This window comes from Coregonus clupeaformis, unplaced genomic scaffold (assembly GCF_020615455.1).
Source record: "Coregonus clupeaformis isolate EN_2021a unplaced genomic scaffold, ASM2061545v1 scaf0042, whole genome shotgun sequence".
Lineage (NCBI taxonomy): Eukaryota > Metazoa > Chordata > Actinopteri > Salmoniformes > Salmonidae > Coregonus > Coregonus clupeaformis.
In genome coordinates this window covers 1,080,004-1,096,289 of record NW_025533497.1, presented here as the reverse complement: position 1 = coordinate 1,096,289, position 16,286 = coordinate 1,080,004, and the positions used below count along the sequence as shown (strand labels likewise).

General features: G+C 42.9%; 1 protein-coding gene across 2 annotated transcripts; it reads right to left on the bottom strand.

Annotated features, from left to right (window-relative positions):
* On the bottom strand, nt 1–15,717 carry LOC121543375 (prestin-like). 2 transcript variants are annotated; one of them, XM_041853192.2, is made up of 18 exons: nt 15,582–15,717; nt 13,955–14,249; nt 13,260–13,399; nt 10,923–11,033; nt 8,478–8,665; nt 6,546–6,710; nt 6,006–6,241; nt 5,529–5,676; nt 5,232–5,345; nt 3,525–3,602; nt 3,156–3,251; nt 2,666–2,772; nt 2,369–2,438; nt 2,029–2,121; nt 1,646–1,774; nt 1,058–1,273; nt 745–799; nt 1–597 (listed from the first exon to the last, which is right to left on the bottom strand). In XM_041853192.2, the coding sequence occupies exons 2-18, from the start codon at nt 14,110–14,112 to the stop codon at nt 458–460; spliced, it is 2,244 nt and encodes a 747-aa protein (XP_041709126.1). In that variant the 5' UTR covers nt 14,113–14,249; nt 15,582–15,717; the 3' UTR covers nt 1–457. The 2 variants fall into 2 exon arrangements, with proteins under 2 accessions (XP_041709126.1, XP_041709127.1); XM_041853193.2 differs by having other exon boundaries at nt 13,955–14,246.
* Between the last annotated feature and the right edge of the window lie 569 nt (nt 15,718–16,286).

Sequence of the window (16,286 nt, the reverse complement as noted above, 5' to 3'; positions counted from 1 at the left end):
CTTCCTATCATGCAGAAGTTATGTAGCAAGCTAAGGTGACAACTCCTGCCATGGACGTTTCCCAGTTGCTTTGACTGTTCAAAATCTAAATAATTGTAAACTATTAACAAGCTAGTTAGCTCCCACATGTTCTTGTCAGAGTAGCTTTTCAAGCAACAAGATATGCCAAATAAGTCTAAAAACCACTTTAGGGCAAATACATCAGATTTGACCGTTCAGACATGGCCAGGATTCAGATTTGTATCAGACTTCAAACCACCTAAGAAGGTGGTTTGAAATGTGGCTTGAAATATCAGATTCCATGTGCTTTTTGGCTTTTCAGACTGCAGGAAAAATAAGATTTGAATCGGATATGCACCATTTTTTTAAAACTGCCAATGTGAACACAGCTTTAGAGCAGCCTTAGGTGCATGTGATCCCATGTCCCCTCCCCCTTGATGTCCCCTGTCGGACGATGTCATTGGATGGCAGGGATGGTGGGCGGGGCAGTCCGGCGCTGACAGTGCAGTACGGCGTCGTGGATGGTGGGGAAGACCATTTCTGGGGTCACGACCCCGGTAAAAAACTGCAGGGTGCGGAGTTCAGCCAGCAGAGTTCCTGTTAAGACAACACACAGCTGGTAGGTTGGCCTATATCTGACTGATTAGTCTTATTTTATCGTTACTATGTGTTTTAAACAACCTCTAGTTCAGAGTTACCCTCAGGGTTTTTAGTAGTAATCTAGACCAGTATTTTAGAACTCACTGCTGCAGCCGGCGATGAAAACACACACATCCACAGCTGCATACTCCTTGATCACCTGCAGAGAGAAAAACTCATGAGAACACCACGAAATGAGGAAGTTGGAAACTCAAAAAGGGGCAATCAGCAGTAACACCAGAGTCCTGTTCAGAAGGTCCCAACATTACCCAACATTAAGATAGAAATGTCATGAACAAAGCTGACATTATGCCCAGTTCTGCATGACAGAAAGGTCTGTTCTACAACATATCTGTTCTGTAAAGCTACACTTCTGAACAGACCCCAGTGCTCTGTGAGTACAGATATGCTCCCTTACCAATTTGATGGCTTTGGCTCCCACAGAGTCGATGAAGTTAACGGGGGTCCAGTCCAGAATGAGGGTGTGGACAGGACAGAGGGGCTCTAGGAACCGGGTCTCCTCAGAGTCTGACTCTGTGTGGGTCTCGGCCACCTGCCCATTCCCCTGCACCTCCAAGTGGTTCTGGGAGCCGCCCCCTGCCACCACCTCGTGAGTGACGCCCAGCTCCACATCCTGGCCCAATCAAAAGACGACCAAAATTGTGTCAGCCAATCACACAGGAGAATGAAGGAGACCAATATAGTGTCAGCCAATCACACAGTAGAACGAAGGAGACCAATATTGTGTCAGCCAATCACACAGTAGAATGGAGACCTATATTGTACCAGGCAATCACACCTCTTTTGGTTTTAAATCAACCACAACAAGGCTTACAGCAAAAGCCTCTTAGAAAATGACTACGTGAAGACCTTCAATTTTGCCTGTCTGTCTGGTGTTCTGGTTAGTGTAAATATGTGGCGTGTTTCAACAAGAAGCCGGGGAAGTAAATAAAATAGCAATATTTTGAGTGACATAGTAGAAAAATCCCATATTGAATGGGCTCACCAGTTTGACGACGGCACTCTTTTTTTGTGGTGACTTGTGGTTTTGGCTTTCCCTCTCTGCGCACTCCTTCTTCAGTTTTCTTCTTCGGGCTTTCCGTATAGCCTGGAGATGTACGGGGTCCACTCCTGTCTGTACACATGTTTGAATATGACGAGACAGGATGGGCCAAGCTGTTCTTTTGCAATACAAGGATCCCTCACTATACTTGGTGATTGCAAATATTTATTTAGCAAAAAAGAGCAGTGTAGCTACAGTCTACAGGAGAGAAAGACTAGTTCACTAGTCCTAAGGTGCTTTACCCGTAACATAGTCAGACAAAAATGTAACTTATGCAACTCTGCATATTCCACACACAGAAACACACTCATGGCAGCTGAGATTACCTTCTCTTTGAGGGTGTTCAAATAAAGGTCACTGTTTGCAAAGTAGATTGAAGAGTTTGAGTGGAAAATCTTAATCCCCGTGCATTCAGCTGCCTGGAACAGAGAGGCAGAATCACAGGTCTCACTTCTCATCCAACACCATGTAGATTCTCATTCTATACAAGGGTAGTTACGGGCACTTAAAAGTTAATTTATAAAAACCTTGTCCCTCATTACAATTTTTAGTGACAAGCTATCGCTAGGCAATTGTTCAATACTGTAATGAGACCTAGCTTTTTAGTGCCTGCAACTGTAAGACCATATAGAGAGTTCCTCATCATCACAAAGGACACAATGTTACCTTTTCATATTCATCCACGTCACAGTACAGCCCTGTGTCCAGGACCTGTCCCAGGATGATACTCTCTGGGCTGTGGAGAAGAAGGGGGCGAGAGATATTTAAACGTTTTATCACCGTTATTTCATACATTTCCATTGAACAGATTAAAACTGAAATGACCTCAAAATAACTCTTCAACCCAAAATCAAGCATTTTTCAAATGAAGCTGGTGATATGAAATGGTTACCAGTGATCGTGAAGGGGGAAATTAAATATTACACTTGAATATATTTCAGAAGTAGTAGGACGGTTTAGTACCTCTGTGTTCTATAGATGACGCTCAGGATGGCAAATCCTAAGGCCACCAGAAGTCCAAGATCAAGGCCCAACAGCACAGAGGCCACAAAGGCTACCACCCAGATAGCCTGGAAGACATACAGACCAACGCAACACAGTTTACAGATCCATAGTATAGGCCTAGTCCCAGATCTCTTTGTGCTGTTTAGCCAACTCCTACAGTCGTTGTCATGCAATGACCATGTGATCATTCGGTAAGACCAGGCTACCATAGCATGACACGTACTAAAGGATTCTGTCCGATTGGGTTTTCTGGTGCGATGTGGTCATGGTGCGGTCAGATCAGTGTTGGGGTCAATTCCATTTAAATTCCAGTCAATTCAGAAAGTAAACCCAATTCCAAGTTGTCCTCATTGAAAAGCATTTAAGATAATTTTAATTTTGGTGTACTTCCTGAATCGACCCTGGGTCAGATGTAATCAGAAGGAGTTGTGTTGCGGTCCAGACTCACCAGCTCGATCTTGCTGGTCCTCCACAGGGCAGGGATGTCCCTGAATTGTTTAAACATCCCCAGCAGGTTAACCATGATGATGGCAGCCAGCGCGGTCTGAAAGGACAGGGGAGTCAGGGTTGAGTTGGGGTGAATTACCATTCAAAATAATAGGATTGGACATTTAATTGCAACTATTTATTATACAGGCTACTGTAATAGCGATTCAAATTCCAATATTAAATGTGTCTTTTGAATTGGTTGACATTTTGTAAATATAGCAAATAAAGCCAGTACTTCTGACAGGACTGTTTCCCTTCCTCATTTTTCCTTAGCGGTCTCATATAACACCAGATGTTGGTGGAGTTGGTTGGTAACAGTTACACCCACCTGTGGCAGAGGCTGGAACACAAAACCAATGGCCACCACCACCAGCAAGACCACCATAGACCCCAACAGACCCGCGATCTGCAAACACACACAGTAAGGTAAGTCAACACTCACCTATCACTTTGCCTTCCTTCAGTCTGCACAGAAGCGTCTGTGGTTGAGCTAATCTTTATGGCTTTACGGCGCCAATTTAGCTCCCGTTATGAGGTGACACATTTAATGAAAGGACAACTGTGTCATGTTAATGGCCATACACCCAGTGTGGGCCCAGGAAACAGGATGGGTGTGTGTGTGTGTGTGTGTCACTGTATCAAATTAAAAATGTATTTGTCACATGCGCCGAATACAACAGGTGTAGACCTTACTGTGAAATGCTTACTTACAAGCCCTTAACCAACAACGCAGTTCAAGAAAGAGTTAAAAATATGTATTAAATAAACGAATGTAATTTTTTTTTTTTTATAACAATAAAATTACATAACAATAACGAGGCTATATACAGGGGGTACCAGTACTGAGTCAATGTGCAGGGGTACAGGTTAGTTGAGGTAATTTGTACATGTAGGTAGGGGTAAAGTGACTATGCATAGATAATAAACAGCGGGTAGCAGCAGTGGCCATTTGATTAATTGTTCAGCAGTCTTATAGCTTGAGGGTAGAAGCTGTTAAGAAGCTTTTTGGACGTAGACTTGGCGCTCCGGTACCGCTTACCGTGCGATAGCAGAGAGAACAGTCTATGACTAGGGTGGCTGGAGTCTTTGACAATTTTTGGGCCTTCCTCTGACACCGCCTGGTATATAGGCCCTGGATGGCAGGAAGCTTGGCCCCAGTGATGTATTGGGCCATACACACTACCCTCTGTAGCGCCTTACGGTCAGATGCCGAGCAGTTGCCATACCAGGCGGTGATACAACCAGTCAGGATGCTCTCGATGGAGCAGCTGTAGAACTTTGAGGATCTGGGGACCCATGCCAAATCTTTTCAGTCTTCTGAGGGGGAAAAGGTGTTGTTGTGCCCTCTTCATGACTGTCTTGGTGTGTTTGGACCATGATAGTTTGTTGGTGATGTGGATACCAAGGAACTTGACACTCTCGACCCGCTCCACTACAGCCCTGTCAATGTTAATGGGGGCCTGTTCGGCCCTCCTTTTCCTGTAGTCCATGATCATCTCCTTTGTCTTGCTCACATTGAGGGAGAGGTTGTTGTCCTGGCACCACACTGCCAGGTCTCTGACCTCCTCCCTATAGGCTGTCTCATAGTTGTTGGTGATCAGGCATACCGCTTGTGTCGTCAGCAAACTTAATGATGGTGTTGGTGTCGTGCTTGGCCACGCAGTCGTGGGTGAACAGGGAGTACAGGAGTGGACTGAGCACGCACCCCTGAGGGGCCCCCGTGTTGAGGATCAGTGTGGCAGATGTGTTGTTGCCTACCTTTACCACCTGGGGGCGGCCCGTCAGGAAGTCCAGGATCCAGTTGCAGAGGGAGGTGTTTAGTCCCAGGGTCCTTAGCTTAGTGATGAGCTTTGTGGGCACTATGGTGTTGAACGCTGAGCAGTAGTCAATGAATAGCATTCTCACATAGGTGTTCCTTTTGTCCAGGTGGGAAAGGGTAATGTGGAGTGTGATTGAGATTGCTTCATCTGTGGATCTGTTGGGGTGGTATGCGTGTGTGTCTGTGTCTGTGAGTCTGCGCATGTGTGTGTGTTACCTGCGTATTGCCCCCAGTGCTCTCCTGCACCAGACTGCGGGACATGGAGCAGGTGATGGCGAAGGTTTGAAAGAAGGAGCTGACAAAGTTACACAGGCCCATGGCAATCAGCTCCTACAGGGCAACACAGACCCAACGGGTTAGACTCTGGGGTAAAGTATCCCCTAGGTACAGATCTAGGATCAGCTTCCCTCCCCCAATCCTAACCTTAACCATTAGTGGGGGAAATGCTGTGACGTTCTTTGGCATCTCCACTTTCCAAGGGTATAATGGCTACAGTACTGTGGAGAAACTGACCTGGTTACCATCCACACTGTAGCCGTGTTTCAGAGCAAAGATCTTGGCCAGAGAGATTCCCATGGAGAAGCCCACCACCGCTATGGCGATAGAATCCATTACCAAGTTGGGCAACAGAGAGAAGTCTGGGATTTCAGGTGGAAGCAGCCTGGAAACAAATAACAAATATTGTCTGAAAAGTTGATTGAATAGGAACAACTGTTTATACAGTACATGTCTTCTGATGCTGTTAAATCGTGCATTTTAACTCACCAAACACTTTTTGGACCATAATATGCCACCGAAACCTTTTCACACTATAGAGCTGACCCGAATCGTACTGTGCTGGCTTGGATATTTTGTTCTTACATTGTGCTTTTCAGTACGCTTCTAGTAATCATGTAGTAACAGTAACCAGTTTGGTTTGGCTGGGCTGAAGGCCAGTTCATTACAGCTTGGTTTGGATCGGCCCAGTAATGTGAAAAGCCTTTTTCTTACCCGGTTGGAATTGTCCTGACCACGTCCACTTGGTAGTTCTCTGACAGACTGAGGCCATAGGAGATCCCTGTAGAGACGATGACCACGATGATCTCTCCAGGGATGGGCACAGGCAGCTTCTTCTTGAAGCGCTCGTTGAGGACCTTCACGCTGTAGAGGACCACGATGCAGACCACGCCCACAATCAACGTGGTCACGTTGGCGCTGGTGATGTTACTGAACACCGCCGTAACACTCTAGGAGGAGAGAGGGGGTATGAGAGACCTGGGAGTGCGCGTGCGTGTGTGTGTGTGTGTGCCCGAGAGCATTGCATAAAACTCTATGCAGGATCACAATCTATATTTATCAGGAATGAATCCTTTGTCGATTTACAACTAAATCATGGAGGCTTGTAAACTAGGCCTAATACCCATGTATTACAGCAGAGTACCTCCACATGGACTCCTATAATGTGGATGACTTTCCTGTCTGCTGCCGTTTAAAGGTTAACCACCCCATTCCAGCGGCAGAGGCCTCTGAGGGGCCCAGTCAGTGACTCACGTGAAGAGCGGACAGGGGCCCACTGAAGCGCGGGGTCTGGATGCCCAGCAGGTATTTAAGCTGAGAGATGAAGACGTGGACGGCCGCGGCCGTGGTGAATCCGCGTACCAGGGGCTCCGTGAGGTAGATGGCCACAAAGCCAAACCGCAACAAGCCCAGGACCAGCTGGGGGAGAAAAAAAGAAAGAAAGAAAGAAAGAAAGAAAGAAAGAAAGAAAGAAAGAAAGAAAGAAAGAAAGAAAGAAAGAAAGAAAGAAAGAAAGAAAGAAAGAAAGAAAGAAAGAAAGAAAGAAAGAAAGAAAGAAAGAAAGAAAGAAAGAAAGAAAGAAAGAAAGAAAGAAAGAAAGAAAGAAAGAAAGAAAGAAAGAAAGAAAGAAAGAAAGAAAGAAAGAAAGAAAGAAAGAAAGAAAGAAAGAAAGAAAGAAAGAAAGAAAGAAAGAAAGAAAGAAAGAAAGAAAGAAAGAAAGAAAGAAAGAAAGAAAGAAAGAAAGAAAGAAAGAAAGAAAGAAAGAAAGAAAGAAAGAAAGAAAGAAAGAAAGAAAGAAAGAAAGAAAGAAAGAAAGAAAGAAAGAAAGAAAGAAAGAAAGAAAGAAAGAAAGAAAGAAAGAAAGAAAGAAAGAAAGAAAGAAAGAAAGAAAGAAAGAAAGAAAGAAAGAAAGAAAGAAAGAAAGAAAGAAAGAAAGAAAGAAAGAAAGAAAGAAAGAAAGAAAGAAAGAAAGAAAGAAAGAAAGAAAGAAAGAAAGAAAGAAAGAAAGAAAGAAAGAAAGAAAGAAAGAAAGAAAGAAAGAAAGAAAGAAAGAAAGAAAGAAAGAAAGAAAGAAAGAAAGAAAGAAAGAAAGAAAGAAAGAAAGAAAGAAAGAAAGAAAGAAAGAAAGAAAGAAAGAAAGAAAGAAAGAAAGAAAGAAAGAAAGAAAGAAAGAAAGAAAGAAAGAAAGAAAGAAAGAAAGAAAGAAAGAAAGAAAGAAAGAAAGAAAGAAAGAAAGAAAGAAAGAAAGAAAGAAAGAAAGAAAGAAAGAAAGAAAGAAAGAAAGAAAGAAAGAAAGAAAGAAAGAAAGAAAGAAAGAAAGAAAGAAAGAAAGAAAGAAAGAAAGAAAGAAAGAAAGAAAGAAAGAAAGAAAGAAAGAAAGAAAGAAAGAAAGAAAGAAAGAAAGAAAGAAAGAAAGAAAGAAAGAAAGAAAGAAAGAAAGAAAGAAAGAAAGAAAGAAAGAAAGAAAGAAAGAAAGAAAGAAAGAAAGAAAGAAAGAAAGAAAGAAAGAAAGAAAGAAAGAAAGAAAGAAAGAAAAGAAAGAAAGAAAGAAAGAAAGAAAGAAAGAAAGAAAGAAAGAAAGAAAGAAAGAAAGAAAGAAAGAAAGAAAGAAAGAAAGAAAGAAAGAAAGAAAGAAAGAAAGAAAGAAAGAAAGAAAGAAAGAAAGAAAGAAAGAAAGAAAGAAAGAAAGAAAGAAAGAAAGAAAGAAAGAAAGAAAGAAAGAAAGAAAGAAAGAAAGAAAGAAAGAAAGAAAGAAAGAAAGAAAGAAAGAAAGAAAGAAAGAAAGAAAGAAAGAAAGAAAGAAAGAAGCGAGAAAGAAAGAAAGAAAGAAGCGAGAAAGAAAGACAAACAAGGGGAGGGTAGATGATATGACGATTTACTTGCATAATAATGTCAACATAGATAAAGTAAGTTGACTTAAGGTCAACTAAGTTACTGTCCTGATGATCCCACTGTGGTTGAGTAAACAGTGAGCTCTGAGCAACCTGTTGAAACCACAATCCCCAAGGTTATGGGATGATCCTTATCATCGGCATGAAAACTTAGACCTCTTATTGAGAGACTGACTAGTGGTGGGAAAGCTTGTGGCAACATGGAATAATCTCATGCACTTACTGTCCAGCAGAGGATGCTGGGTTATTTGAGGGGACATTTTTCTGAAGGTGGGGAGGGGGGGTTGTAACTTACCTGTATGATTCCCACCAGGGTGGTGAGGACTGCGGCTATGTGGACCCTCCTGGCATCGCGGGCCCCCGTGTCGATCAAGGCGGTGGCGTTGGTGGTGGTGCCGTTCAGGGCCTGGATGGTGAACATGGAGTCAGGGGCCTCCCTCACCACCACTCCTCCAATCATCAGGCTGATCACCGCAAACGTGCCTACAGAGAGCACAGCCACAGCCTTAAAATTAGGGGTGTCAAACTCAACTCCTCGAGGGCTGAATGTCAGCTGGTTTTTGCTATTTCCTTTCAATTTGTGGTAGCAGGTAGCCTAGTGGTTAAGAGCGTTATGACAGTAACCGAAAGGTCGCTGGTTCTAATCACAAAGCCGACTACGTGATAAATCTGTCAGTGTGCCCTTGAGCAAGGCACTTAACCCTAATTGCTTAGGACCTATAGGGTTAAGGGACACAGACAAAGAGCTTAACACCTGGCAGTTTATTATTGATACTGAATATGATTAAATCATCAGTCTGAAATAAAACCACAGAATAATAGAATTATACATGAATTCAATGAAATAAACTATGAGGCACTTTCTCTTCAGTGGGTTGAGTCTGACTCTGACCATTGCCTCTCATCCTGTATGGCTCTATTGGTAGAGCATGCACCGCCAGGGTTGTGGGTTCGATTCCCGGGGCCACGCATGACTAAGTCGCTTTGGATAAAAGCATCTATTAAATGGCATATATTATCATCTCATGACAATGATTCATACAACAGTTTGACTTGGTAGCTTTGGCACTCCCCCTAGGTCAAATAATTAACATCTTTGTATCTTTATTATAGCACTTCCCCTCTTAAAGGTTTTCAATCAGTCTCCAAGGTGCCAGGTTCTTTATCAGCATTGGTTTAATAAAGAGGGGAGACATCAGTGCCACACCAGTGCAAACAGCTGTGAACCCAGTCCAGGCGCCTGTGGCAGGGTTAGTCTGTCTGTGGAGGTATGAGGCCCTTTAAAAACTACTGTTACAAGGTATTATTTCCAGGACAGGTTTGCTTGTGTTAGCTCGTTGTGTTTGCAACTTGAGCTGTTGACACGTCCAGCGCATGTCTCTGTGTCGCAGGCCGGGCTTTTGGCCAAGACTTGAACGGGTGCCCAAATATTCCCTCATCCCTGCCTCAGAGTGAGAGAGGCAGTTGCAAGTTACTACAGCAACTGCCCTCCTTAAGGCGACGTTTTGGGCGGTGGCCATTTTGTTACTACAGCAGCTGCTGGTTTTAGTTCTTCTTTTCTTGTTGAAGTGTTGTGAATGCGATTCACTGACTCACTGAGTTGTCAAAAGGAGACAAACGTGACGGCTGAAATTGGAGACAAGGCCATGTCTGCCTTGAATGTGCCCATAAATCTAGCCTGTCTCTGCGCAACAGATTTGGGTCATTAAATGCCAGGAGACGTGACCTCACCCAAGCTAAACAAGTCACCGATCAATTCCCAAAGTAAACCATTTCAAAACTTGGTTCATTTCCTGAAACAATAATTTAGCTATTATTCTGGTCACTTGATCTGTTACTTTTGAACAGATCGATCTCCCAGTCGTAACACCCATATTCTTGATTGACTGGGCTCCCTGGGTGGATGAGAAGGCTGAGGCTGAGTCCCATATCGCAGCATATGACCTTTATAGTGCACTACCTTTGACCCGGGCACCATAGGGCTCTGGCCAACAGTAGTGCACTAAATAGGGAATAGGGTGCTATTTGGAACTCACCGGTTGTTGGCGTGGTTTGGAATGGTCAGTCTGTACTTGGCACAGCCACTGGAATACAAAACTCTCTGGCCAAGAAGTGAAAATGTCCAGGAGTAGAGACCTACGGGAATACTATGTGAATACAACGAGGACTACTTCATTGGAAAACCCAGTAGGAGTAACAGCTATAATCACCACAAACATCCCCACAGGAAGGCTGCAGGGGTAGTGTTAAGTAGGGCACAAAGTAACAAACTGGTTTGCAAGGGAAAATGAAAACCAATGTTCTTATTAGAGACATTCGGGTAGTATCTGTACCTCGATATTTCAAAACATTTACTTAAGCAATAAGGCCTAAGGAGGTGTGGTATATTTGCTAATATACCACGGCTAAGGGATGTTCTTAAGCACGACGCAATGCAGAGTGCCTGGACACAGCCCTTATCCGTGGTATATTGGCTATATATCACAAACCCCTGAGGAGCCTTATTGCGATTATAAACTGGTTACCAACGTAATTAGAGCAGTAAAAATAAATGTTTTGTCATACCCGTGGTAAACGGTCTGATATACCACGGCTGTCAACCAATCAGCATTCAGGGCTCGAACCACCCAGTTTATAACACTGAACACGATCCCGCTCCTGGTTAGCCACATGATACATCTCAGTAGTGTAAAGTGACTTCCTGTGCACTAGTTGGAGCTCCGTCGTTGGGATGGCTCACCTATAGATATGTGTCTGGAGGTCCCAAAGAAGGTGTAGAGCAGGACAGGGTAGAAGGAAGAGTACAGGCCATACACAGGAGGTACGGCAGCCAGCATGGCATAGGCAAGACCTGCAGAGAGATGGAAAGATGTTCTACTACCCAGTGCATACACATATTGATACAACAGTAGCTAAGATGAGGAGAAGTCTATCCATAATAAAGCGCTGCTCTGCCTTCTTAACAGCACTATCAACAAGGCAGGTCCTACAGGCCCTAGTTTTTTCACACCTGGACTACTGTTTTACAAAACAGATAAAAATACACCTTATGGAATAGCGGGGACTGTGAAGCAACACAAACACTGGCACAGACACATGCATACACACAATAACATATGCACTACACACACACGTACACATGGATTTTGTGTTGTAGATATGTGGTAGTAGAGTAGGAGCCTGTGGGCACACAATTAATGTGTTGTGAAATCTGTTGTGAATGTATTGTAATGTTGTTTTTAAAAATTCTATAACTGCCTTAAATTTGCTGGACCCCAGGAAGAGTAGCTGCTGCCTTGGCAGGAACTAATGGGGATCCATAATATATATATATACACACACACACACACAGAACAATAATATAAACGCAACATGCAACAATTTTAAAGATGTTGCTGGGTTACAGTTCATATACAGTGCTATGAAAAAGTATTTGCCCCCTTTCTAATTTTCTCTACTTTTGCATATTTGTGATACTGAATGTTATCAGATCTTCAACCAAAACCTAATATTAGATAAAGGGAACATAAGTGAACAAATAACAAAAATTACATATTTATTTCATAAACAAAGTTATACAACACCCAATTCCCCTGTGTGAAAAAGTAATTGCCCCCTTACACTCAATAACTGGTTGTGCCACCTTTAGCTGCAATGACTCCAACCAAATGCTTCCTGTAGTTGTTGATCAGTCTCTCACGTCGCTGTGGAGGAATTATGGCCCACTCTTCCATGCAGAACTGCTTTAACTCAGTAACGTGTGGATTTTCAAGCATGAACTGCTCGTTTCAAGTCCTGCCACAACATCTCAATTGGGATTAGGTCTGGACTTTGACTAGGCCATTCCAAAACTTCCAATTTGTTGCTTTTTAGCAATTTTCATGTAGACTTGATTGTGTGTTTTGGATCATTGTCTTGCTGCATGACCCAGCTGCGCTTCAGCTTCAGCTCACAGACGGATGGTCTGACATTCTCCTGTAGAATTCTCTGATACAGAGCAGAATTAATGGTTCCTTCTATTAAGGCAAGTCGTCCAGGTCCTGAGGCAGCAAAGCATCCCCAAACCATCACACCACCACGCTTGACCTTTGGTATGATGTTCTTACTGTGGAATGCAGTGTTTGGTTTTCGCCAGGCATAATGGGACCCATCTCGTCTAAAAAGTTGACAAGTTTTCCAAAAAGCACCTGGATGATCATCAACACTCTTGGAAGAACGTTCTATGGACAGATGATTCAAAAGTATAACTTTTTGGACGACATGGTTCCAGTAATGCCTGGTGAAAACCAAAAGTCCAGACCTAATCCCAATTGAGATGTTGTGGCAGGACTTGAAACGAGCAGTTCATGCTTGAAAATCCACACATCACTGAGTTAAAGCAGTTCTGCATGGAAGAGTGGGCCATAATTCCTCCACAGCTACGTGAGAGACTGATCAACAACTACAGGAAGCATTTGGTTGGAGTCATTGCAGCTAAAGGTGGCACAACCAGTTATTGAGTGTAAGGGGGCAATTACTTTTTCACACAGGGGAATTGGGTGTTGCATAACTTTGTTTATGAAATAAATGAAATAAATATGTAATTGTTGTGTTATTTGTTCACTTATGTTCCCTTTATCTAATATTAGGTTTTGGTTGAAGATCTGATAACATTCAGTATCACAAATATGCAAAAGTAGAGAAAATTAGAAAGGGGGCAAATACTTTTTCATAGCACTGTATAAGGAAATCAGTCAACTGAAATAAATGTATTAGGCCCTAATCTATGGATTTCATATGACTGGGCAAGGGCGCAGCCATGGATGTTTTGTGAGTGAATTTTTGAGCACATGTTAACAACAAGCCATACCTGTATTTTATTTCAATCAAAGCACAAACCGGTAGGCTATTTATTGGCACGTGCTGTTGAGTTTTTGTCGCTTTATGGGAAAAGAAATCGCAAACATTCAGCACAATCAACAATGATTCAGCTTCAATTTAACTTTATTAAAACGAGCACCAATCTGAGAATTGCCACCCCTGACTCTAAACCCATTCTGAGGAGTGCAGCACTACACCCGACTCCAACCCCACTGACCTTGAGGTAGCTGCATGACCCCCGTGCTGAGGCCTGAGACCAGGTCCCCAAACAGGTACTCCTTGACAGGGTAGGACGGCAGCCATGTTAGAATGGGCAGGAAGCTCAGAGCAATGGCTTTGGCCCTCTCTGATGAGCAGCTAGAGAGAGCGAGAGAGTGAGTGAGTAGGTGTAAGTAAATGAGTGTGTGCTTAATCTGCTTATCTAGTCGGGAAGCTTCCTAGCAGCGTGTAAATGGGTGTGTAGTTCTACTAGTGTAATCTTAGACAAACATCGTCAGATAAAAAAAAAACGTGTAACTTCACATAAGCTTTTACAGTAGTAAACACATTTCCTGAAACAAGGTATTGCATAATTCCACATCCCAGTCACACATTCCACAATGTTCTTCAATCCCGGTCATCACAACCTTGATAGGTGTGTCTACTGGGCTGGAACAACACTTGAACACACTGTGGGTCCCAATGACCAGGTTTGAAAAACAGAACACTACTCTACAGTCTGTTTAGATCTGTAACAGGGTCGTGTTCATTTGGCACCAAATAGAAGAAAACAGATTGAAACAGGGAGGGAGTACCTGGACCTGTCCAATAAAAACCACATATTTCTTCTTCATTTTCCAAAACGTTTTGCTACAGTGTGTGCTATTGAACACGACCCAGGTCTGTGGGCACTAACTCAATGTAGATACTTACTGGAGCTGCTGTGCCAGTCTCTGCCGGATTGTCTTGGGGCTCCTCTCTCTCGGGTGCAGGAGCTGGGTGTGGAGGTAGGCCTCATCGTACACAGGCCGTTCCACACGGTACATCAGCGGTGGGGGCGCATCCTCGGAGGGCGTTACATGTTGTTCCATAACACAGACCAGAAGCTGGGCATGTCAGATAAAGGGGGCGGATCCTAGCTTAAGTAGGTTCTTACTCGCTTTCTCTCTCACTCTCTGTTTGGTTCGCTGTCCCTTTTTCACAGGTCCTGCTTCCTCCCGCTGCTCTGCTGAGAGAGGAAGACAAAACAGTCAGTAACTGTGTTGACCAAATGTTTTTGAAGCAAAGCGTTGTTTTGACCCAACTCCAGCAGGGTTGAGCACCATGCGGCTGGTAGTTTTCATTAATAGAGTAGCCCTATTTATGGAGATTACATTGCGTCCCAGATTTTTTGTTGCTGTAGTGTTTTCAGACATCCAAGCTATCTTTTCATGCAAATATTTTTGAACTGATGTCACAAAACTGTGACCAAATATTAACTTTCTGCTCCACGTGGAGAAAGAAAAACAGGGGTTTATTCACTAGGAACCAAATGGGAAGAAACAGGAAGTGACCTACCTGAACTTGTCCAACAAGAAACTCTTGTTTGTGGCAAAACGGTCTGTTGCAAATCGTTTTACTACAGTTGGCACTAATGAATACACCCCATGTGTGTTCTACATACAGAGAACATTTACACTCCAATCAATGCAGAGATAGGAGCCTCTTCTTTGGGCTAAAGAACGGTCCAAACTACACTTCAGGCTGACTGTGGTAGCCTGGCCAACACAACTTGGCAAACCAGAGGATATTGACCTTTAAGGTTTGAAGCCACTTAGAGGAAAAGGTCTCCAGCAGCCTTACTAAGAATAGATATTCAAATTCTTATCATATACTTTATAGACTTCTGCAGCAAAGGTAAACATGATCATATTACTCTTCATCAGAGCAGTGACTAAAGCAGGACTCCCCAATCCTGTTCATGGAGAGCTACCCTCCAGTATAGGCATTGACGTAAAGGTATAGGCTATGGCTGACTACTTACTGTAAAAAGTGTTAGTCTATCTGAAAACTAACTAATTAGCCAATACACCCTTATTGTCATTCAAACCCAGAAGTATAAAGCCAGTCTGAACACTCAGTCTACATTTAGTGGATGTGGCATTGGGGGGGGGGGGTTCAATCAATGATGAACAATACAATCCACACTTTTCCTTGCAGAAAGACAAGTCACCGACAGAAAAAAATCATTTGAATTAAACATGAGATGAAAGATATTAACCTGAATTTCTGGTATCCTGACAGCCAAGACGTGAAGTTATCACACCACGTGTATTGTAACTGGCTGTTACTCTTTATTTTGTTAGCAAACAAGTAGCGACTTGTGTCATCACTGACAAAACACAACCACATCCTCAACATAAAAGGTACTGTTATCTAGCTAGCTACATAGCTAACGTTAGCTAAATATTTTAACCTGAATTGCAGGTTACAGAGGAATGTGTTGTAGAAAAGTGATGGCTATCTACAATTCAGAATGCAAAGCGCACGTGACAGATGCGAATAAAGGACAATTTCTTACCTTCCGACCTCAGCCTAGGATGTCACACTCTGATTCAATTATACAAACTGACCGCGCATCTAGGCTCTGGTTACAGTTTAACGCCAGTAATGCACTTTAACAACCGTCGACAGCCGCATAATCGACCCGGGGAAGATCACTTGATGTAGTGGGGCGTACGTAAACTCTGACGTCACTAAACCAGTGATCATGGGACTTGTATTCTATTTCCTACAGTAGTTGGATGATGATACAAATGTATTCCCCTTTTCTAATCATCATTATTGGTGCTCTCTATATTCGTATTATAGTTATTTGGTTGGTGTTTTTCCAATCCAAAATACTCACCTACATGAGAAAGAAAACTGAAACAAAACCGATGTATCATACTACATCATTCCGTGAATGTTGTCTACACTGACAATTGCATTTCAGATAAAATCTTTTTTTCGAAAAAGACAAAAGATCACTCCCACGGAATGGTAATCCGGCCGGCCCTATAGATGGTCAGTGCTATCCGGTATCCTTCGGACGTCCTTACCCTAAACCACAATTAACCCCTACCCTAACCTTACAACCCAGTCTCACAGATTATTGCGAAATAGACACAAATTGCTTATTGGAAATTTGTGACAGACACACGAAAAAGTATATGTTTTCGTGTGCAGTACACCATTTTGTATACAGTGCATTTCAATCACAGATAAAGACAGTAGGTTACTTAAT

What these genes read in the sequence shown, in the direction of transcription:
- LOC121543375 (XM_041853192.2), bottom strand. Translation starts at nt 14,112, where the DNA reads ATGGAACAACATGTAACGCCCTCCGAGGATGCGCCCCCACCGCTGATG. An exon ending in GGTCATGCAGCTACCTCAAG is followed by an intron (nt 11,034 to 13,259) that starts GTCAGTGGGGTT and finishes ATCTCTCTGCAG; the next exon opens with GTCTTGCCTATGCCATGCTG. An exon ending in TTTCATCGCCGGCTGCAGCA is followed by an intron (nt 598 to 744) that starts GTGAGTTCTAAA and finishes TTGTCTTAACAG; the next exon opens with GAACTCTGCTGGCTGAACTC.